General features: G+C 39.1%; 1 protein-coding gene across 1 annotated transcript; it reads right to left on the bottom strand.

The window, feature by feature from the left end:
* Positions 1-413: 413 nt before the first annotated feature.
* LOC139746773 (uncharacterized) lies at positions 414-25,776 on the bottom strand. The gene is made up of 4 exons (XM_071658310.1): positions 25,572-25,776; positions 21,057-21,237; positions 14,623-14,722; positions 414-1,061 (listed from the first exon to the last, which is right to left on the bottom strand). Exons 1-4 carry the CDS (start codon positions 25,731-25,733, stop codon positions 923-925), a joined length of 582 nt encoding a protein of 193 aa, XP_071514411.1. The 5' UTR covers positions 25,734-25,776; the 3' UTR covers positions 414-922.
* Positions 25,777-26,322: the final 546 nt, after the last annotated feature.

The raw sequence follows: 26,322 nt of genomic DNA, 5'->3' as shown, positions 1-26,322 counted from the left end.
TTTTATTTATGACTTCTTCCTTTTCCATTACAGACAAATTTGACTTTTTTTTGACACGAGATACATGATATGTGAAAGTCTACCTCCAATATCAGTTTAAAGGTGTAAATGTAAAGTGAAAATTTAGTTTGAAAAAATATTTATATGTAAGCAAAGGCACTTTGGAAAAAGTGTGCCTCACTAATCAAAGTGGTCTTCATCAGTTTAATCAACCAGTTTGTGACGTCACCCCTGTTAAGTCTTAAGTTCAAGTCAGAAGGAATTAGTTAAGGTAGTGAGTATATAGTGGAACCAGAGAGAGAGAGAGAGAGAGAGAGAGAGAGAGAGAGAGAGAGAGAGAGAGAGAGAGAGAGAGAGAGAGAGAGAGAGAGAGAGAGAGAGAGAGAGAGATAGAGAGAGAGGGGGGGGGGAGGTATAAATATGAGGGGAGAATAAGATAGAAATAAGGTGTATTAAATGATAATTACAGGTATTTTTTTTTACAGCTCCAGCTCCAACACAGACCCAAAGTACTGGTGATAAGTTACTACATCTGACTTCATGGTTGGTGCTGTGTGCAGTAATCCTTGAGAGGGATGTCCAGTGTGGCTACACTTCATAAACCAGAGAAAAGTACTGGCTCCAGCTCAGCATCATTGCTGGTTATAAGGGCAATAAGGGCGTCGTACTATGGGATGAATTGGTTCAAAGCTTTTCGTATCCTAATAGAGAGACACTCAAGGCACATGACATAAAACCCGACTGAATGTCCGGTCATTAGAACCACAAACATCCCCTGAAATAGAGAAAGATGACTACATTAGTGTCAGTGAGAAAGATGTAATGATATCAGTGTAAAAGACACAGAAGTTTAAGTACCATCCATTCTGTCTATACATGAATTCTTCAGTGGAAAATATCATACAGAAAACAGATATCTTAATTATACTACCCAGATATTACTAAGTGTTAGAGGCGTTTTAACTGTAATCTTGGATTGGGCGTTTTCACATACAGTGGAATTGGGTTGATCGCTTCTCATCCAGTAGTGGAAGAGACCAGCCTCCGTCATAGCCAATATCCTGGAGGTTAAATGACAAAGAGTCTTACTCAAAAGATATATTATAGACTCATATACCGTAATGTAAATGATCGTATTGCACACGTTCAAACATAATCCCTACAGGAGATTTAGTATTTATACCAAGAGTTTTTCTCATAATATTACCATCTCTAATTCTCTAAAGCACACACACACACACACACACACACACACACACACACACACACACACACACACACAAATACAAATACACACACACACACACACTCACACACACACACACACACACACACACACACACACACACAGACATATACATATATACATATGTACATAATTCATACTGTTTGCTTTTATTCGCAAACACACACACACACACACACACACACACACACACACACACACACATACCTGGCTTAGGCTAGGTGTGTGCGTGTGTGCATACAAACAAATGAGTATAGTCATGGGATTTATGTACAAGGTTAATAGGCGAGGCATAACGAGAGTAAAACTCTCTCCCCGTAACACACAAGTAGGAATCACAAAATCACGCACATATACATAAAAACCCGCACAAACTACACGAAATAATACCCTAACTCAAATAAACACAAATATGCTTATATAGCTAAATGCATGAGTACATATGCTGAAATACACAAAACCACCCATGGAAAAATTCGCAAAAAGACACATAAATATGTATACAAGGATGCTTAACAATGACCGTGAGCCAATAAATGGCCTCTTCTGTAATTCTGATGAAAAGTATTTCAAAACAGTGTTTCGGTCGAAGGTTTAGCAGCAGTCTCAGTTACGGTACTTGGAAAATGGACTGAAACGAATGAGGTCATTTGGTAAAGAAGACACTTGTTTGTTAAATGACGTCCTAGCTATGTTTCCTCGATGTATATCAACTGACTGTTATATTTCTTTCTTTCATCTACCCCTGATGATGTGATAATTACATGAAATTGCACTTAGGAACTTATCGTGTTTTATTTCCCTAAAGTAATAAAAAAAGAAGAAAAAAAGAAATATATATATATATATATATATATATATATATATATATATATATATATATATATATATATATATATATATATATTTTTTTTTTTTTATTATACTTTGTCGCTGTCTCCAGCGTTTGCGAGGTAGCGCAAGGAAACAGACGAAAGAAATGGCCCAACCCACCCCCATACACATGTATATACATACGTCCACACACGCAAATATACATACCTACACAGCTTTCCATGGTTTACCCCAGACGCTTCACATGCCCTGCTTCAATCCACTGACAGCACGTCAACCCCGGTATACCACATCGCTCCAATTCACTCCATTCCTTGCCCTCCTTTCACCCTCCTGCATGCTCAGGCCCCGATCACACAAAATCTTTTTCACTCCATCTTTCCACCTCCAATTTGGTCTCCCTCTTCTCCTTGTTCCCTCCACCTCCGACACATATATCCTCTTGGTCAATCTTTCCTCACTCATCCTCTCCATGTGCCCAAACCACTTCAAAACACCCTCTTCTGCTCTCTCAACCACGCTCTTTTTATTTCCACACATCTCTCTTACCCTTACGTTACTCACTCGATCAAACCACCTCACACCACACATTGTCCTCAAACATCTCATTTCCAGCACATCCATCCTCCTACGCACAACTCTATCCATAGCCCACGCCTCGCAACCATACAACATTGTTGTAACCACTATTCCTTCAAACATACCCATTTTTGCTTTCCGAGATAATGTTCTCGACTTCCACACATTCTTCAAGGCCCCCAGGATTCTCTCCCCCTCCCCCACCCTATGATCCACTTCCGCTTCCATGGTTCCATCCGCTGCCAGATCCACTCCCAGATATCTAAAACACTTCACTTCCTCCAGTTTTTCTCCATTCAAACTCACCTCCCAATTGACTTGACCCTCAACCCTACTGTACCTAATAACCTTGCTCTTATTCACATTTACTCTTAACTTTCTTCTTCCACACACTTTTCCAAACTCAGTCACCAGCTTCTGCAGTTTCTCACATAAATCAGCCACCAGCGCTGTATCATCAGCGAACAACAAATGACTCACTTCCCAAGCTCTCTCATCCCCAACAGACTTCAATATCATTACCAACCAATCAATTACACAGTCACCCTTTAACTTTTGTAAATTCCACTGCATTACCATCCAAACCCACCGTCTTGCTGGATTTCATATTCCGCAAAAATTCACTACCTCTTCTCAGCTCATCAAACCCGACAAGAATGCCCCATATCTTCCACTCTATCATCATACACATTCAAGAAACATTTAAAAAAATTCACTCCTTCTCACTTCATTGCTACTTGATATTACCTCCCCATTAGGCCCCTTCACCGATGTTCCCATTTGCTTTCTTGTCTTGTGCACTTTATTTACCTACTTCCCAAACATGTTTTTATTCTCCCTAACATTTAGTGATACTCTCTCGCCCCAACACTCATTTGCACTCTTTTCCACCTCTTGCACCTTTCTCTTGACCTCCTGCCGCTTTCTTTCATACATCTCCAGATCATTTGCACTACTTTCTTGCAAAAATCATCCAAACGCCTCACTCTTCTCTTTCACTAAGGTTATTAGGTACAGTAGGGGTGAGGGTCAAGTCAATTGGGAGGTGAGTTTGAATGGAGAAAAACTGGAGGAAGTGAAGTGTTTTAGATATCTGGGAGTGGATCTGTCAGCGGATGGAACCATGGAAGCGGAAGTGGATCATAGGGTGGGGGAGGGGGCGAAAATTTTGGGAGCCTTGAAAAATGTGTGGAAGTCGAGAACATTATCTCGGAAAGCAAAAATGGGTATGTTTGAGGGAATAGTGGTTCCAACAATGTTGTATGGTTGCGAGGCGTGGGCTATGGATAGAGATGTGCGCAGGAGGATGGATGTGCTGGAAATGAGATGTTTGAGGACAATGTGTGGTGTGAGGTGGTTTGATCGAGTAAGTAACGTAAGGGTAAGAGAGATGTGTGGAAATAAAAAGAGCGTGGTTGAGAGAGCAGAAGAGGGTGTTTTGAAATGGTTTGGGCACATGGAGAGAATGAGTGAGGAGAGATTGACCAAGAGGAAATATGTGTCGGAGGTGGAGGGAACGAGGAGAAGAGGGAGACCAAATTGGAGGTGGAAAGATGGAGTGAAAAAGATTTTGTGTGATCGGGGCCTGAACATGCAGGAGGGTGAAAGGAGGGCAAGAAATAGAGTGAATTGGAGTCATGTGGTATACAGGGGTTGACGTGCTGTCAGTGGATTGAAGCAAGGCATGTGAAGCGTCTGGGGTAAACCATGGAAAGCTGTGTAGGTATGTATATTTGCGTGTGTGGACGTGTGTATGTACATGTGTATGAGGGGGGGGGGGTGGGCCATTTCTTTCGTCTGTTTCCTTGCGCTACCTCGCAAACGCGGGAAACAGCGACAAAAAAAAAAAAAAAAAAAAAAAAAAAAAAAAAAAAAAATATATATATATATATATATATATATATATATATACATATATATATATATATATATATATATATATATATATATATATATATATATATATATATATATATATTTATCTATCTATTTATTTGTTTATTTTTCTTTGTCGCTGTCTCCCGCGTTAGCTTGGTAATGCAAGGAAACACACGAAAGAATAGCCCAACCCACCCACATACACATGTATATACATACGCGTCCACATACGCAAATATACATACCTATACGTCTCAACGTATACATATATATACACACAGAGACATATACATATATACGCATGTACATAATTCATACTATCTGCCTTTATTCATTTCCATCGCCACCTCGCAACACATGAAATAACAACGCCCTCTTCCATCATGTGTGCGAGGTAGCGCTAGGAAAAGACAACAAAGGCCACATTCGTTCACACTCAGACTCTATATGTCACTTAATAATGCATCGAAACCACAGCTCCCTTTCCACATCAAGGCCCCATAGAACTTTCCATGGTTTATCCCAGACACTTCACATGCCCTGGTTCAATCCAATGACAGCATGTCGACTCCAGTACTCTACATCGTTCCAATTCACTCTATTCCTTGCACGCCTTTCACCCTCCTGCAAGTTCAGGCCCCGATCACTCAAAATCTTTTTCACTCCATTTTCTACCTCCAATTTGGTCTCCCACTTCTCCTCGTTCCCTCCACCTCTGACACATATATCCTCTTGGTCAATCTTTCCTCATTCATTCTCTACATGTGACCAAACCATTTGAAAACACACTCTTCTGCTCTCTCAACCACATTCTTTTTATTACCAAACATCTCTCTTACGCTATTATTACTTATTCGATCAAACCACCTCACACCACATATTGTCCTGAAACATCTCATTTCCAGCACAGCCACCCTCCTCCGCATAACTCTATCTTTAGCCAACGCCTCGCAGCCACATAACATTGCTGGAACCACAATTCCTTTAAACGTACTCTTCCCCACCCTATGATTCATATATATATATATATATATATATATATATATATATATATATATATATATATATATATATATATATATATATATATATATATATATATATATATATATATATATATACATATATATATATATATATATATATATATACATATATATATATATATATATATATATATATATATATATATATATATATATATATATATATATATATATATATATATATATACATATATATATATATATATATATATATATATATATATATATATATATATATATATATATATATATATATATATATATATATATATATATATATATATATCAGCGCTGGTGGCTGATTCATGTGAGAAACTGCAGAAGCTGGTGACTGAGTTTGGTAAAGTGTGTGAAAGAAGAAAGTTAAGAGTAAATGTGAATAAGAGCAAGGTTATTAGGTACAGTAGGGTTGAGGGTCAAGTCAATTGGGAGGTGAGTTTGAATGGAGAAAAACTGGAGGAAGTGAAGTGTTTTAGATATCTGGGAGTGGATCTGGCAGCGGATGGAACCATGAAAGCGGAAGTGGATCATAGGGTGGGGGAGGGGGCGAAAATTCTGGGAGCCTTGAAGAATGTGTGGAAGTCGAGAACATTATCTCGGAAAGCAAAAATGGGTATGTTTGAAGAAAATAGTGGTTCCAGCAATGTTGTATGGTTGCGAGGCGTGGACTATGGATAGAGTTGTGCGCAGGAGGATGGATGTGCTGGAAATGAGATGTTTGAGGACAATGTGTGGTGTGAGGTGGTTTAATCGAGTAAGTAACGTAAGGGTAAGAGAGATGTCTGGAAATAAAAAGAGCGTGGTTGAGAGAGCAGAAGAGGGTGTTTTGAAATGGTTTGGTCACATGGAGAGAATGAGTGAGGAAAGATTGACCAAGAGGATATATGTGTCGGAGGTGGAGGGAACGAGGAGAAGAGGGAGACCAAATTGGAGGTGGAAAGATGGAGTGAAAAAGATTTTGTGTGATCGGGGCCTGAACATGCAGGAGGGTGAAAGAGGGCAAGGAATAGAGTGAATTTGAGCGAGGTGGTATACCGGGGTTGACGTGCTGTCAGTGGATTGAATCAAGGCATGTGAAGCGTCTGGGGTAAACCATGGAAAGCTGTGTAGGTATGTATATTTGCGTGTGTGGACGTATGTATATACATGTGTATGGGGGTGGGTTGGACCATTTCTTTCGTCTGTTTCCTTGCGCTACCTCGCAAACGCGGGAGACAGCGACAAAAAGAAAATATATATATATATATATATATATATATATATATATATATATATATATATATATATATATATATATATATATATAGAAAGGTGCAAGAGGTGAAAAAAAGGGCAAATGAGAGTTGGGGGAGAGAGTATCATTAAATTTTAGGGAGAATAAAAAGATGTTCTGGAAGGAGGTAAATAAAGTGCGTAAGACAAGGGAGCAAATGGGAACTTCAATGAAGGGCGCAAATGGGGAGGTGATAACAAGTAGTGGTGATGTGAGAAGGAGATGGAGTGACTATTTTGAAGGTTTGTTGAATGTGTTTTTTTTTTTTCCAAAAGAAGGAACAGAGAAGAGGTCCAGGTGAGGATATTCCCTCAAAGGCCCAGTCCTCTGTTCTTAACGCTACCTCGCTATCGCGGGAAATAGCGAATAGTATGAAAAAAAAAAAAAAAGAAAATATATAACGAATGGAAGAAATTATTTAGAAAACTGAATATTCTAGCTGGAAATGAAATGAAAAATGAATGTCACATAATGGTTCAACCTCTGGCTATGGAAAAGGGAAAAGTATAATTTGTTTACACAAACGTCAATAGTAGTTTTTATCAATTTAACCACTGTATCATACTGCCTGGTCCACTTCTTCTCTTATCATGAAACTGGAATATTGGCTTATGATGTTTATCATTTGTCTTCACTACAAAAAGTACAACCATATCTTGGATACATGAGGGTAGATAGTTGGTCATCCACCATAATAAAGTCTTGACAGACCAAAAGTTTATCTGGACCTCAAGTTTTCCAGTACACACACACACACACACACGTATATATATATATATATATATATATATATATATATATATATATATATATATATATATATATATATATATATATATATATATTTATTTTATTTATTTATTATACTTTGTCGCTGTCTCCCGCGTTTGCGAGGTAGCGCAAGGAAACAGACGAAAGAAATGGCCCCACCCCCCCCCCCCATACACATGTATATACATACGTCCACACACGCAGATATACATACCTACACAGCTTTCCATGGTTTACCCCAGACGCTTCACATGCCTTGATTCAATCCACTGACAGCACGTCAACCCCGGTATACCACCTCGCTCCAATTCACTCTATTCCTTGCCCTCCTTTCACCCTCCTGCATGTTCAGGCCACGATCACACAAAATCTTTTTCACTCCATCTTTCCACCTCCAATTTGGTCTCCCTTTTCTCCTCGTTCCCTCCAGCTCCGACACATATATCCTCTCAACCACGCTCTTTTTATTTCCACACATCTGTCTTACCCTTACGTTACTCACTCGATCAAACCACCTCACACCACACATTGTCCTCAAACATCTCATTTCCAGCACATCCATTCTCCTGCGCACAACTCTATCCATAGCCCACGCCTCGCAACCATACAACATTGTTGGAACCACTATTCCTTCAAACATACCCATTTTTGCTTTCCGAGATAATGTTCTCGACTTCCACACATTCTTCAAGGCCCCCAGAATTTTCGCCCCCTACCCCACCCTATGATCCACTTCCGCTTCCATGGTTCCATCCGCTGACAGATCCACTCACAGATATCTAAAACACTTCACTTCCTCCAGTTTTTCTCCATTCAAACTCACCTCCCAATTGACTTGACCCTCAACCCTACTGTACCTAATAACCTTGCTCTTATTCACATTTACTCTTAACTTTCTTCTTCCACACACTTTACCAAACTCAGTCACCAGCTTCTGCAGTTTCTCACATGAATCAGCCACCAGCGCTATATCATCAGCGAACAACAACTGACTCACTTCCCAAGCTCTCTCATCCCCAACGGACTTCATACTTGCCCCTCTTTCCAAAACTCTTGCATTTACCTCCCTAACAACCCCATCCATAAACAAATTAAACAACCATGGAGACATCACACACCCCTGCCGCAAACCTACATTCACTGAGAACCAATCACTTTCCTCTCTTCCTACACGTACACATGCCTTACATCCTCGATAAAAACTTTTCACTGCTTCTAACAACTTTCCTCCCACACCATATATTCTTAATACCTTCCACAGAGCATCTCTATCAACTCTATCATATGCTTTCTCCAGATCCATAAGTGCTACATACAAATCCATTTGCTTTTCTAAGTATTTCTCACATACATTCTTCAAAGCAAACACCTGATCCACACATCCTCTACCACTTCTGAAACAACACTGCTCTTCCCCAATCTGATGCTCTGTACATGCCTTCACCCTCTCAATCAATACCCTCCCATATAATTTACCAGGAATACTCAACAAACTGATACCTCTGTAATTTGAGCACTCAGTCTTATCCCCTTTGCATTTGTACAAAGGCACTATGCACGCATTTCTCCAATCCTCAGGCACCTCACCATGAGTCATACATACATTAAATAACCTTACCAACCAGTCCACAATACAGTCACCCCCTTTTTTAATAAATTCTACTGCAATACCATCCAAACCTGCTGCCTTGCCGGCTTTCATCTTCCGCAAAGCTTTCACTACCTATTCTCTGTTTACCAAATCATTTTCCCTAACCCTCTCACTTTGCACACCACCTCGACCAAAACACCCTATATCTGCCACTCTATCATCAAACACATTCAACAAACCTTCAAAATACTCACTCCATCTCCTTCTCACATCACCACTACTTGTTATCACCTCCCCATTTGCGCCCTTCATTGAAGTTCCCATTTGCTCCCTTGTCTTACGCACTTTATTTACCTCCTTCCAGAACATCTTTTTATTCTCCCTAAAATTTAATGATATTCACTCCCCCAACTCTCATTTGCCCTTTTTTTCACCTCTTGCACCTTTCTATATATATATATATATATATATATATATATATATATATATATATATATATATATATATATATATATATATATATATTTTTATATATTTCTTTTTCTTTTCTTTCAAACTATTCGCCATTTCCCGCATTAGCGAGGTAGCGTTAAGAACAGAGGACTGGGCCTTTGAGGGAATACCCTCACCTGGCCCAATTCTCTGTTCCTTCTTTTGGAAAAAAAAAAAAAAAAAAAAAAAAAAAAAAAACGAGAGGGGAGGATTTCCAGCCCCCCCGCTCCCTCCCCTTTTAGTCGCCTTCTACGACACGCAGGGAATACGTGGGAAGTATTCTTAATCCCCTATCCCCAGGGATATATATATATATATATATATATATATATATATATATATATCTTAACGCTACCTCGCTATCGCGGGAAATGGCGAATAGTATGAATATATATATATTTTCTTTTTGTCGCTGTCTCCCGCGTTTGCGAGGTAGCGAAAGGAAACAGACGAAAGAAATGGCCCAACCCACCCCCATACACATGTATATACATACGTCCACACACGCAAATATACATACCTACACAGCTTTCCATGGTTTACCCCAGACGCTTCACATGCCTTGATTCAATCCACTGACAGCACGTCAACCCCGGTATACCACATCGCTCCAATTCACTCTATTCCTTGCCCTCTTTCACCCTCCTGCATGTTCAGGCCCCGATCACACAAAATCTTTTTCACTCCATCTTTCCACCTCCAATTTGGTCTCCCTCTTCTCCTCGTTCCCTCCACCTCCGACACATATATCCTCTTGGTCAATCTTTCCTCACTCATTCTCTCCATGTGACCAAACCATTTCAAAACACCCTCTTCTGCTCTCTCAACCACGCTCTTTTTATTTCCAGACATCTCTCTTACCCTTACGTTACTTACTCGATCAAACCACCTCACACCACACATTGTCCTCAAACATCTCATTTCCAGCACATCCATCCTCCTGCGCACAACTCTATCCATAGTCCACGCCTCGCAACCATACAACATTGCTGGAACCACTATTCCTTCAAACATACCCATTTTTGCTTTCCGAGATAATGTTCTCGACTTCCACACATTCTTCAAGGCTCCCAGAATTTTCGCCCCCTCCCCCACCCTATGATCCACTTCCGCTTTCATGGTTCCATCCTCTGCCAGATCCACTCCCAGATATCTAAAACACTTCACTTCCTCCAGTTTTTCTCCATTCAAACTCACCTCCCAATTGACTTGACCCTCAACCCTACTGTACCTAATAACCTTGCTCTTATTCACATTTACTCTTAACTTTCTTCTTTCACACACTTTACCAAACTCAGTCACCAGCTTCTGCAGTTTCTCAAATGAATCTGCCACCAGCGCTGATATATATATATATATATATATATACATATATATATATATATATATATATATATATATATATATATATATATATATATATATATATATATATATATATATATATATATATATATATATATATATATTATATATATATATATATATATATATATATATATATATATATATATATATATATATATATATATATATATATATATATATATGAATCATAGGGTGGGGAAGAGTACGTTTAAAGGAATTGTGGTTCCAACAATGTTATATGGCTGCGAGGCGTTGGCTTAAGGTAGAGTTATGCGGAGGAGGGTGGCTGTGCTGGAAATGAGATGTTTCAGGACAATATGTGGTGTGAGGTGGTTTGATCGAATAAGTAATAATAGCGTAAGAGAGATGTTTGGTAATAAAAAGAATGTGGTTGAGAGAGCAGAAGAGGGTGTTTTCAAATGGTTTGGTCACATGTAGAGAATGAATGAGGAAATATTGACCAAGAGGATATATGTGTCAGAGGTGGAGGGAACGAGGAGAAGTGGGAGACCAAATTGGAGGTAGAAAATGGAGTGAAAAAGATTTTGAGTGATCGGGGCCTGAACTTGCAGGAGGGTGAAAGGCGTGCAAGGAATAGAGTGAATTGGAACGATGTAGAGTACTGGAGTCGACATGCTGTCATTGGATTGAACCAGGGCATGTGAAGTGTCTGGGATAAACCATGGAAAGTTCTATGGGGCCTTGATGTGGAAAGGGAGCTGTGGTTTCGATGCATTATTAAGTGACATATAGAGTCTGAGTGTGAACGAATGTGGCCTTTGTTGTCTTTTCCTAGCGCTACCTCGCACACATGATGGAAGAGGGCGTTGTTATTTCATGTGTTGCGAGGTGGCGATGGAAATGAATAAAGGCAGATAGTATGAATTATGTACATGCGTATATATGTATATGTCTCTGTGTGTATATATATGTATACGTTGAGACGTATAGGTATGTATATTTGCGTATGTGGACGCGTATGTATATACATGTGTATGTGGGTGGGTTGGGCTATTCTTTCGTGTGTTTCCTTGCATTACCAAGCTAACGCGGGAGACAGCGACAAAGAAAAATAAACAAATAAATAGATAGATAAATATATATATATATATATATATATATATATATATATATATATATATATATATATATATATATATATATATATATATATATATATATATATATATTGTTAGTGAAAGAGAAGAGTGAGGCGTTTGGATGATTTTTGCAAGAAAGTAGTGCAAATGATCTGGAGATGTATGAAAGAAAGCGGCAGGAGGTCAAGAGAAAGGTGCAGGAGGTGGAAAAGAGTGCAAATGAGTGTTGGGGCGAGAGAGTATCACTAAATGTTAGGGAGAATAAAAACATGTTTGGGAAGTAGGTAAATAAAGTGCACAAGACAAGAAAGCAAATGGGAACATCGGTGAAGGGGCCTAATGGGGAGGTAATATCAAGTAGCAATGAAGTGAGAAGGAGTGAATTTTTTAAATGTTTCTTGAATGTGTATGATGATAGAGTGGAAGATATGGGGCATTCTTGTCGGGTTTGATGAGCTGAGAAGAGGTAGTGAATTTTTGCGGAATATGAAATCCAGCAAGACGGTGGGTTTGGATGGTAATGCAGTGGAATTTACAAAAGTTAAAGGGTGACTGTGTAATTGATTGGTTGGTAATGATATTCATTGCGTGTATGGATCATGGTGAAGTGTCTGAGGATTGGCGGAATGCATGGATAGTGCCATTGTATAAAAGCAAAGGGGATAAAGGCGAGTGTTTAAATACAGAGGCATAAGTTTGTTGAGTATTCCTGGGAAATTATATGGGAAAGGGTAAGGCCACGTACAGAGCATCAGATTGGGTAAGAGAAGTGTGGTTTCAGAAGTGGTAGTGGATGTGTGGGTCAGGTGTCTGCTTTGAGGAATGCTTGTAAGAAATACTGAGAAATACAGATGGATTTGTATGTAACATTTATGGATCTGGAGAAGGCATATGCTAGGGTGGGTAGAGAAGCTCTGTGGAAGGTTTTAAGAGTATTTGATGTGAGAGGTTAGTTGCTATAAGCAGTGGAAAGTTTTCACCAAGGCTGTAAGGCATGTGTACGAGAAGGAAGAGGGGAAATAACTGGTTCCCATTGAATGTCGGTTTGTGGCAAGAATGCGTGATGTCTCCACGGTTGTTTAATTAGCTTACGGATGGGGTAGTTAGGGAGATGAATGCAAGAATTTTGGAGAGAGGGGCAAGTATGCAGTCTATTCTGGATGAGAGGGCTTGAGAAGTGAGTCAGTTGTTGTTCGCTGATGACACAGCGCTGGTGAGAAGCAGTAGAAGTTGGTGACTGAGTTAGGTAAAGTGAGTGAAAGAAGAAAGTTGAGAGTAATTGTGAATAAGAGCAAGGTTATTAGGTTCACTAGGGTTGAGGGACAGGTTAACTGGGAGGTAAGTTTGAATCGAGAAAAACTGGAGGAAGTGAAGTGTTTTACATATCCGGCAGTGGACTTAGCAGCGGATGGAACCATGGAAGCGGAAGTGAGTCACGGGATGGGGGAGGAAGCGAAGGCTCTGGAGGTGTTGAAGAATGTGTGGAAGGCGAAAACGTTATCTTGGAGAGCAAAAATTGGTATGTTTGAAGGAATAATGGTTCCAACAATGTTATAAGGTTGCGAGGCATGGGCTATAGATAACGGTGTGCGGAGGAAGGTGGATGTGTTCGAAATGAAATGTTTCTGGACAATTTGTGGTGTGAAGTGGTATGATCGAGTTAGTAATGAAAGGGTTAGAGAGATGTGTGGCAATATATATATATATATATATATATATATACATAGGAACGCGCACCTTCATAGAACATACAAACCTCCAACAGCCAGGATCGAACCCGGGACCCCTGTGCAACAGGCGGGAATGCTACCGCTAGGCTATGAGCCTGGCTTATGGGAAATAACCATTCGGATACTACTATGTACTCGAGTACCCTTCGTCTCACATTGGTGAACAACGGGGTCTACACCGGTCATTCCCCAACAGGCGCACATAGCCAGCAGATAGCATTTTACTGAACCTAATTGTACAACGCGGAGGTATATGAATACGAACAAAGTGCATAGGAACGCGCACCTTCATAGAACATACAAACCTCCAACAGCCAGGATCGAACCCGGGACCTCTGTGCAACAGGCGAGAATGCTACCGTATTACTATTGTGATACGGAACAATACATTTATACCATGGCCTCTCTCTTATATGCGGACACACACACACACACACACACACACACACACACACACACACACACACATATTCCAACCTAAGTGAAGTACTCATTAATCAACCAGCCACGAGAAGAGGATAAACGGCTGGAAGTGGTTGTGGGCCGACTGCTGAGCCCAGGACTTTAACCATTGTGGACTCGAACGCAGGCAGGTATGATTCTCGAAGGTGTGTGTGTGTGTGTGTGTGTGTGTGTGTGTGGAACACATCCATCGTTTAATATCAGTTTGTACGTATTGCTTATATAATAAAATGATTGCAAAGGTGACAATACCTTTTATCTAATGCTGGGAGTAGAGGACTGTCCTGACGAACGACCATAGACCCATAGAAAGGGTGATACTTCTCCTTAGACCCATAAAAGTAGCATTCCCCTGCAACAGTAGATTGTGAAAGCAATATATAACCTTGTTTTACTCAGGTGTTTGAAATTGGAGCCTTTTACATTCATGATGATAAATAAAAAAATTGAATAAAATTCTCACATTGCAATGTTATTTTAAGCCACTCCACACTGCTGGTCGTAGGTGAAGGGTACGTACTCCCTCTGGGTCGATCTTACCACTCATAATACAACACAACTACGAAAAATCGGGTTGGTTAATGGGCAGCGAGTTAGAATGTGGTATATGAAGTGGTCAGCGACAACCAGATTAAAACATATCTTGGGTATGGATACGGTTAGAGGGGCTCGGGTTTCTAAGTGCATTATACATTAGAGCTAAACAGTAGATGTAAAAGAATCAGTACATTTCTTTGTCTGTTCCTGGCACCACTTGGCTGACCAGCAAAATGGCGTACTGATTTCAAATTGTCTATCTATCGATCTAGCTAGCTATCTCTGTGTTTCTATATTTATCTATCTCTCTCTCTAATCATCTATGTATCTACGTATCTACTATCCTTGTATATATATATATATATATATATATATATATATATATATATATATATATATATATATATATACATATTTTTTTTTTTTTTTTTTTTTTTCATACTATTCGCCATTTCCCGCGTTTGCGAGGTAGCGTTAAGAACAGAGGACTGGGCCTTAGAGGGAAAATCCTCACCTGGCCCCCTTCTCTGTTCCTTCTTTTGGAAAATCAAAAAAAAACGAGAGGGGAGGATTTCCAGCCACCCGCTCCCTCCCCTTTTAGTCGCCTTCTACGACACGCAGGGAATACGTGGGAAGTATTCTTTCTCCCCTATCCCCAGGGATAATATATATATATATATATATATATATATATATATATATATATATATATATATATATATATATATATATATATATATATATATATATATATATATATATATATATGTATATATATACATATATATATATATATATATATATATATATATATATATATATATATATATATATATATATATATATATATATATATATATATATATATATATACACGTGAACATAATTCATACATGCTGCCTTTATTCATTCCCTTCGCCACCACGCCACACGTTAAATGAACATTCCCTCCCCATGCATGCGCTTTAGGTAGCGCCAAGGAAAAGACAACAAAGGCCACATTCGTTCACTCTCAGTCTCTAGCTGTCATGTATAATGCACCGAAACCACAGCTCCTTTTTCACATCCAGGCCCAAAAAAACTTTCCATGGTTTACCCCAGACGCTTCACATGCCTTAGTTTACTCCACTGACAGCACGTCGACCCTGGTATACCACATCGTTCTAATTCACTCTATTCCTTGCACGCCTATCACCCTCTTCATATTCATTCCCCGATAACTCAAAATGTTTTTTGCGCCATCTTTCCACCTCCGATTTGGTCTCCCACTTTTCCTCGTTCCCTCCAACTCTGAAACATATATCCTCTTTGTCAATCTTTCCTCACTCATTCTCTCCATGTGATCAAACCATTTCAAAACACCCTCTTTTTATTACCACACATCTCCCTTACCATTTCATTACTTACTCGATCAAATCACCTCACCAAATATTGTCCTCAAACATCTCACTTCCAACAAATCCACCCTCCTCCGCACAACTCTATCTATAGCCCATGCCGCGCAACCATATAGCATTGTTAGACCCACTATTCCTTCAAACATACCCCGTTTTACTTTACGAGATAATGTTTTCGCCTTCCACACATTTCTCAACTTTCCCAGAACTTTGCCTCCCTCCCCCACCCCGTTATTTTACTTAGGTTTCCATGGTTCCATCCGCTGCCAAGTCCACTCCCAGATATCTAAAACATTTCAATTCCTGCAGTTTTCCTCCATTCAAACTTACCTCCTAATTGATTTCTCCCTCAACCTTACTGTTCCTAATAACCTTGCTCGTATTCACATTTACTCTCATCTTTGTTCTTTCACAAACTTTACCAAACTCAGTCACCAGCTTCAGCAGTTTTTCACCCGAATCAGCAACTAGCGCTGTATCATCAGCGAACTACAACTGACTCACTTCCCAAGCTCTCTCATCCACAACAGACTGCATATTTGCCCCTCTCTCCAAAGCTTTTGCATTCACCTATCTAACAGCCCCATCCATAAACAAATTAAAGAACCATGGAGACATCACACACCCCTGCCGCAAACCGACATTTACTGAGAACCAAATACTCTCCTCTCTTCCCACTAGCACGCATGCCTTACATCCTCGAGAAAAACTTTTCACTGCTTCTAACAACTTTTCTCCCACACCATATATTCTTAATACCTTCCATAGAGCATCTCTATCAAGTGTATTATCTGTCTTCTCGAGATCCATAAATGCTACATACAAATCCATTTGCATTTCTATGTATTTCTCATATACATTATTCACAGCAAACACCTGATCAGCACTTCCTAAACCACTTCTCAAACCACACTGCTCTTCCCCAATCTGATGCTCTGTACATGCCTTCACCCTCTCAATCAATACCCTCCCATATAATTTCCCAGGAATCCTCAACAAACTTTTACCTTTGTAATTTGAGCACTGATTTATAATCATATATATATATATATATATATATATATATATATATATATATATATATATATATATATATATATATATATATATATATATATATATATATTTCTTTCTTTTTCTTTCATACGATTCGCCATTTCCCGCATTAGCGAGGTAGCGTTAAGAACAGAGAACTGGGCCTTAGAGGGAATATCCCCACCTGGCCCCCTTCTCTGTTCCTTCTTTTGGAAAATTTAAAAAAAAACGAGAGGGGAGGATTTCCAGCCAACCGCTCCCTCCCCTTTTAGTCGCCTTCTACGACACGCAGGGAATACGTGGGAAGTATTCTTTCTCCCCTATCCCCAGGGATATATATATATATATATATATATATATATATATATATATATATCCCTGGGGATAGGGGAGAAAGAATACTTCCCACGTATTCCCTGCGTGTCGTAGAAGGGTGTCGTAGATGGCGACTAAAAGGGGAGGGAGTGGGAGGCTGGAAATCCTCCCCTCTGTTTTTTTTTTTTTTTCAATTTTCCAAAAGAAGGAACAGAGAAGGGGGCCAGGTGAGGATATTCTCTCAGAGACCCAGTCCTCTGTTCTTAATGCTACCTTGATAACGCGTGAAATGGCGAATAGTTTGAAAGAAAGAAAATATATATATATATATATATATATATATATATATATATATATATATATATATATATATATATATATATATATATATATATATATATATATATATGTATATATATATATATATATATATATATATATATATATATATATATATATATATATATATATATATATATATATATATATATATATATATATATATATATATATATATATATATATATATATATATATATATATATATATATATATATATATATATATATATATATATATATATATATATATATATATATATATATATATATATATATATTTTATTATACTTTGTCGCTGTCTCCCGCGTTTGCGAGGTAGCGCAAGGAAACAGACGAAAGAAATGGCCCAACCCCCCCATACACATGTATATACATACGTCCACACACGCAAATATACATACCTACACAGCTTTCCATGGTTTACCCCAGACGCTTCACATGCCTTGATTCAATCCACTGACAGCACGTCAACCTCGGTATACCACATCGCTCCAATTCACTCTATTCCTTGCCCTCCTTTCACCCTCCTGCATGTTCAGGCCCCGATCACACAAAATATTTTTCACTCCATCTTTCCACCTCCAATTTGGTCTCCCTCTTCTCCTCGTTCCCTCCACCTCCGACACATATATCCTCTTGGTGAATCTTTCCTCACTCATTCTCTCCATGTGCCCAAACCACTTCAAAACACCCTCTTCTGCTCTCTCAACCACGCTCTTTTTATTTCCACACATCTCTCTTACCCTTACGTTACTCACTCGATCAAACCACCTCACACCACACATTGTCCTCAAACATCTCATTTCCAGCACATCCATCCTCCTGCGCACAACTCTATCCATAGCCCACGCCTCGCAACCATACAACATTGCTGGAACCACTATTCCTTCAAACATACCCATTTTTGCTTTCCGAGATAATGTTCTCGACTTGCACACATTCTTCAAGGCCCCCAGAATTTTCGCCCCCTCCCCCACCCTATGATCCACTTCCGCTTCCATGGTTCCATCCGCTGGCAGATCCACTCCCAGATATCTAAAACACTTCACTTCCTCCAGTTTTTCTCCATTCAAACTCACCTCCCAATTGACTTGACCCTCAACCCTACTGTACCTAATAACCTTGCTCTTATTCACATTTACTCTTAACTTTCTTCTTCCACACACTTTACCAAACTCAGTCACCAGCTTCTGCAGTTTCTCACATGAATCAGCCAAAAGCGCTGTATCATCAGCGAACAACAACTGACTCACTTCCCAAGCTCTCTCATCCCCAACTGACTTCATACTTGCCCCTCTTTCCAAAACTCTTGCATTTACCTCCCTAACAACCCCATCCATAAACAAATTAAACAACCATGGAGACATCACACACCCCTGCCGCAAACCTACATTCACTGAGAACCAATCACTTTCCTCTCTTCCTACACGTACACATGCCTTACATCCTCGATAAAAACTTTTCACTGCTTCTAACAACTTTCCTCCCACACCATATATTCTTAATACCTTCCACAGAGCATCTCTATCAACTCTATCATATGCCTTCTCCAGATCCATAAATGCTACATACAAATCCATTTGCTTTTCTAAGTATTTCTCACATACATTCTTCAAAGCAAACACCTGATCTACACATCCTTTACCACTTCTGAAACCACACTGCTCTTCCCCAATCTGATGCTCTGTACATGCCTTCACCCTCTCAATCAATACCCTCCCATATAATTTACCAGGAATACTCAACAAACTTATACCTCTGTAATTTGAGCACTCACCCTTATACCCTTTGCCTTTGTACAATGGCACTATGCACGCATTCCGCCAATCCTCAGGCACCTCACCATGAGTCATACATACATTAAATAACCTTACCAACCAGTCAGCAGTACAGTCACCCCCTTTTTTAATAAATTCCACTGCAATACCATCCAAACCTGCTGCCTTGCCGGCTTTCATCTTCCGGAAAGCTTTCACTACCTCTTCTCTTTTTACCAAATCATTTTCCCTAACCCTCTCACTTTGCAAACCACCTCGACCAAAACACCCTATATCTGCCACTCTATCATCAAACACATTCAACAAACCTTCAAAATACTCACTCCATCTCCTTCTCACATCACCACTACTTGTTATCACCTCCCCATTTGCGCCCTTCACTGAAGTTCCCATTAGCTCCCTTGTCTTACGCACTTAATTTACCTCCTTCCAGAAGATCTTTTTATTCTCCCTAAAATTTAATGATACTCTCTCACCCCAACTCTCATTTGCCCTTTTTTTCACCTCTTGCACCTTTCTCTTGACCTCCTGTCTCTTTCTTTTATACATCTCCCACTCAATTGCATTTTTTCCCTGCAAAAATCGTCCAAACGCCTCTCTCTTCTCTTTCACTAATCCTCTTACTTCTTCATCCCACCACTCACTACCCTTTCTAACCAACCCACCTCCCACTCTTCTCATGCCACAAGCATCCTTTGTGCAATCCATCACTGATTCCCTAAATACATCCCATTCCTCCCCCACTCCCCTTACTTCCATTGTTCTCACCTTTTTCCATTCTGTACTCATATATATATATATATATATATATATATATATATATATATATATATATATATATATATATATATATATATATATATATATATATATATATATATATATATATATATATATATATATATATATATATATATATATATATATATATATATATATATATATATATATATATATATATATATATATATATATATATATATATATATATATATATATATATATATATATATATATATATATATATATATATATATATATATATTTATATATTCATATACATATATGTATGTGTGTGTGTGTGTGTGTGTGTGTGTGTGTGTGTGTAATAGACAGAGTCACACCTTTAGATACGTTGGATTCTTCAGTACGGTAAAACACTCTCTCAAGAGTTAATAGATATATTCCTCTAGGAATTCTACCGTTATTCAGTCACCCTAACTTTTTAACACTTACATATCTGCTCTTATTGAAATAACATTTCTGCCAGTTATACTTAGTACCTGTCAGCGTAAAATGTTGAGCCATATACATTTTCAAATCCATATCGGACACCTCGAGTACGTGGTCTCCTCGCTTCACTAGGGTGTCCATTACCTCCAGGTACTGCGGTAGTGGCTTGAAGATTATACGTCGTTCTCTCACCAAGGTAATGACCTCAGGGAGTAGACCCACCTTGATAGACTAGAGATAAAAACATATTTTAAGCCATTAAGGTGAATAAGAGGTTTCCAGTCCTACTATGATGACGAACGAGGCATCCTTTCCTTATGGTAAAAATCACATTTATTGGGTTCTGAAACTGTGGGAAGGAACTTATGATTTTCTTATGCAGTTTATGGTATTCAGTGAGCAGTCTATATAACCCTATACTTGCTTCTATCAGAGCCAAATGATCATCAAGTCTTTTACCTCTAAGGCATCAGTCACAGTTAAATGACCTTATCCCAGCCAAGCTTTCAATGAAATATATAAAAAAAGGCTAAAGAAACAGAAAAGAGAGAGGATATTTCCCTTTCTCTGAACCTCTCATTTTCCTTGCTAATGACGCAAAGAAAAAAGGAGAAATGGAGGTGAGAAAGAGCCTCGCTCCATCCCTCCACGTCTTCCAAAATTTCTTTGGCTTCCGCGATTCACTATGAGAAATGGGAAAACAGGCAGAATGTCAGTGAAAAAGGGGATCTCTGTGATATCTCATCATTTCTGTTCGTATTAACTCTCATCTTATCTTAACGCCATGTTGGGTAACTCCAATCTTCTCTATCCTCAAAACAATCAGCTCTCTCTCTCTCTCTCTCTCTCTCTCTCTCTCTCTCTCTCTCTCTCTCTCTCTCTCTCTCTCTGCTAATCAACAATCTGCTTTAGTCAAGTTGGCAAAAGTTTTGCAACTTTCAATGATTTTGATTAGAACATTGGAAAGTATCATCTGGGACTAGATCTATGAGGAGAAAATAAGGTATGAATCACCAGAGAAAAAAAAATGGAAATTTTACATGATATTATGAAAGTAGAGAAGTCAAAGATACGAACATTGACAACCCAATAGTGAAAGATCGAGTTGAAAGGCGTGAGACACCAAAGTTAGAAAGACTATTAATGCAGTAGGTTCTGTTCATATGCGTACATTGTTGATTCCTTCTGGCTCGGAAGATCATACAGTAGATGAAAAATAGAGAAAAAAATGAAGAATTCTCAATTAAAGATCACACTGAAGGCTAAAGAGCTGCGAAAGGTGATATTTGTGATATAAGAAAGCAAAGAAACTAGGAATTATAACCTAGACATACGGGGACGACCAGTTATGATATGTTTCATTTGGGATCATTTAGTCGAGTGATACTCTAGTAAGGTGAGAAACTTAGAAGCAGGTTGAATGTCAGTGGGGCATTTAACAAATGTTATAGATCATGGTAAGAATGGAGGTAAATAATTATCACAGCCAGAAAACAATAAACGGGAGACACCAGATGAGGCAAGAACTCGGGGCAGTCTCGACAAAACAGATATCAGAAATGTTAGTTGATGAAACTGTCAGAATGAAAGTGATGTTTGCAAATTGCTGATGAATTGATAGTAAATGGCTGACCTGGAATTTAGGAATTGTGTGGAGGAAAGCACATCTGATGATATAGTTGTGGAAAGAAGAAATGATTACAGAGATAAGACCTCATTTGTTCTACCCAGTTGGGTGCATTATAGTATGAAGGGAAAGAGAAGATTAAGGAGAAGAAGAATTAGCCCTTCTAATATGAGAGCGCCTTAAGTTTCAGTAAACTGTATGAGCTGTATGAAACTGTATGAACGAAGTACATAGTGGTGCTGATAACATATAAACGGCCAAAGAATTAGAATGATCCAATACAGATACAAAATAATAACAATGAAACACTTCTCAGTTGTAGTGATGATAATTGGGAAGCTCACTTGTAAAGAGATGACTAGGGGAACTCAGATTCTTATGGTGAGTGGGAGATAGAGACACAATTGTTTAGACTGTGTAAAGAAAACTTTTCTACACCAGCATGTCAGTGAGGACACCATCATTACAAGGTTTTATCTTCACAAACAGTAGCGCGGATATTGATAATATCATGCATGATGTAGTAACTGGATAATGGGATCATGAAATTTTAAAGTATGATTATTTGGTAAATACAGAAATCAAATAGTCCAACCAAGACCTAATAGGAAGTCTAATCTTTGAAACTCCACAAAACTCACCAACTTTTATAGTACTGTAGATTAGGAAAATAGCGTTCGTTAAATGATTCTAGGAAATTGTGGTGAAGGGCTCTATGAAAATTATAGTAAAGGAGAGAGTTCCTGGGTACCGCTAGCGTTGAATATAGAGAGAAGATAAAGAGAGGGAGGATTGCTTCAAATGAAATATCAAAAAGCAAAGGAACTTCGAGATCTGAATTGCAATCATATAGGCACTCCAGACAGCGTTTGTAAGGTGTCAGAGAACAAGAAACCAGTACGACTGAATAAGAAAAGAGGATCAAAAGAGCAAAGGAAGATTGGAAAAAGATATTGTTGAGAAGGCGGGAGAATATGCAAAAGTTTTCCGTAGATTCATTATGTATATTTTATTAATCAAAGAAGAGCTAATCAGACAAACGGATTCATAGATTGTAGAAGATTTGGTGTAAGGATTTGTGAGGAACTGAATCACAAATACGAATTGCTTTCACAGTGCAAGACACTACATCTACAACGCCAGTAAAATGGAGCGGGAAGGAGGTCACAGAAAGCACTAATGCATCTAGAAACGACATTAACATCGTACTAAAGGATCTTGATCCGTACATGGCTCGTAGCCCTGATGAAATTTGACCATATTAGCTGAAGAAGTTTGCAGCTACACTTGACAGATTTCTTTGCAGTAGTGCTCCAGTTGTCGTCGATGACAGGCAAAGTGTCAACGAAACGACAAAGGTAGATATTATACCTCTCTATAAGAAAGGATACTGGTAAGAGGCAGTGAATCACAGACCGGTCTCCCTAACGAGTTTGGTCTGTAAGGTACTGGTAAAGATGATCAGAAAGGATGTGGATGACTACCTGAAGAGGAGAAATTACACGGGTGGGACACAATGCGGGTTCAGGGAAAGATGTCTTGCGTTACGTACCTTTTAGATTTCAACGAAAGTGTGAGCTCAGGGCTGGACAAAAGGGAAGGCTAGGTAGATTTTTGTATGTGGACAGCCGTAAAGCGCTTGACATTATGCTGGATGGAATGCTGCTTAAGAAGCTACATCACCAGGTACGATTAAAGGGGCAGACTCCGATGGAAGATTATCATAGTAAAAAGTGAACGAGGAACGCATCTCAAGGATCCTTCTCCAAATGGGTTGTGTTCTAGGACCATAACTCTTTTAGATCCATATACATGACTTGTCATGAGTATGAATTCCTAATTGAATATGTTTGCAGATGACGGAAAGTGACGTGGAGGAAGAGAAAAAAATCAACTTACAACTTACAAAGGGATCTACACAGATTCCAAAGTTGGTCTGATTTGTGATCGATGAATGTAACCCAAATAAATGTAAATAATGAGGATGAGCCACACCGAGAATTAGAAAGAAATACTCGATATAAGTGGCATCTAATAGGAAATAAGCCGTTAGAATGACATAAAAGACGACATCTTCCCAAACCTTTTGCTAAAATCCCATTTTAAGAGAATAGTTAGGAAGACAAGTTATCTGCTTACAAATATTAGACTTGTATGCTAGGTTATGGATGGAAAATATTACTGAGCAGGCTGTTCGCGTCTTACACAAGGCGAAAACTGGAATACACTTCACTGCACCTAAAGAAGTACAAACACCAAATATAAAAGGTCCAGAAGAAGTCAACAAGTATGGTGCCGAAATTAAGGGAGCTGAGTTACAAGAAAAGGCTCGATGCCCTAAATTTTCCTTTATGGAAGAGAAAAATTGGAGGAGTGATCTGATCACAGCCTCTAAGTTTCTAAACTCAATTGATGATATAGACAGTGAGAAATTCTACGAAAGATGCGGGGACTGAACAACCAGAAGACATGATTTGAAATCAAGGAAGAGAAATATTCAAAAAGATATCAAGAAGTACTTTTGCAGTATTAGTGTAGCGCATACATGGAAAAGACTGAAAAGAGAAATAATAAATGTGGACGGCATACAAAAGTAGAAACTTTCATAGCAGGAATGATCAAAGAGATGGGGACCTCACGAGTGTAAAAGTCCCTCCGCGTACGGTAGAAATAAGATTTTACAAATAGGTAGGTCAGGATACACACACATACACACACACACACACACACACACACACACACACACACACACACACACACACACACACACACAAGTAAGCGCTCGCGTTTTCTTCAGGTTCTATTGAGCTTTGGATTGCAATGACATTGACCTTAGTGAGTTCAACGAAACACTTCTACCAGCATCGGTCTTCCATATCCTTTAGGTTTCAGATTGATAAGAGATATTCCATAAGCAGGAAACACATGCATCACGTACCTCCGCCTCCTCCAGGCTGAGGGTGCCTGCTTGCATTATGAAGGTCACGTAGGGGTCGTCCACCACATCCCTCAGGTACTGATAGGGCTGTGGGATGTGCCTCACGGCCAGAAGGGACATGAGAGTGCCAGCGTAGCTCTTCGTCAGCACCAGGGTCGCCATGAGCCACAAGGACAACACCACACGCTCCCAGTGCCAGTAAGGCGTCACCAGTAGATCTAAAGTGATCAATATGCGTCACACAAAATAAACATGCTTGAGCGAGGTAGCGTTAAAAGCAGTGTTGGACTGAGTGTTGGAGGGAATATCCTCACTTGGCCTCCTTCTCTGTTTCTTCTTTTGGAAAAGTTAAAAACGAGAGGGGAAGACTTCCAGCCCTTTTTAGTCGCCTTCTACGACACGCAGGGAAAACGTGGGAAGCATTCTTTCTCCCTTATTCCCAGGGATAATGGTGATATGTATATGCATGTATACTTACATATATGGACGCCATGCACACATACATGTGTATATGAGCGGAGGACCGCCCCTCATCTGTTCCCTAGCGTCACTTCGCTGATGTGGAAAACGGCGAGGCAGCGCCATGAAACAGACAAAGAACGGCCCACCCACCCACATACACATACAAAACACATACAAACACCCACACACGGACATGTGCACACATATGCACATTAACATATACACATATACATACATATACATACACAGACACATACACACATACACATGCCCGCCCTCATTCACTCAC

This window comes from Panulirus ornatus, chromosome 5 (assembly GCF_036320965.1).
Source record: "Panulirus ornatus isolate Po-2019 chromosome 5, ASM3632096v1, whole genome shotgun sequence".
NCBI lineage: Eukaryota > Metazoa > Arthropoda > Malacostraca > Decapoda > Palinuridae > Panulirus > Panulirus ornatus.
Note: the sequence above shows the minus strand (reverse complement) of the source record. Positions and strands in the feature narration are given on the sequence as shown.

Coding starts and splice junctions, on each gene's coding strand:
- LOC139746773 (XM_071658310.1), bottom strand. CDS start 25,733: ATGGCGACCCTGGTGCTGACGAAGAGCTACGCTGGCACTCTCATGTCC. Junction 14,723..21,056: donor TCAACATTTTACGCTGACAG/GTACTAAGTATA, acceptor CTACTGTTGCAG/GGGAATGCTACTTTTATGGG. Junction 1,062..14,622: donor CTCCCAGCATTAGATAAAAG/GTATTGTCACCT, acceptor TTTAACCTCCAG/GATATTGGCTATGACGGAGG.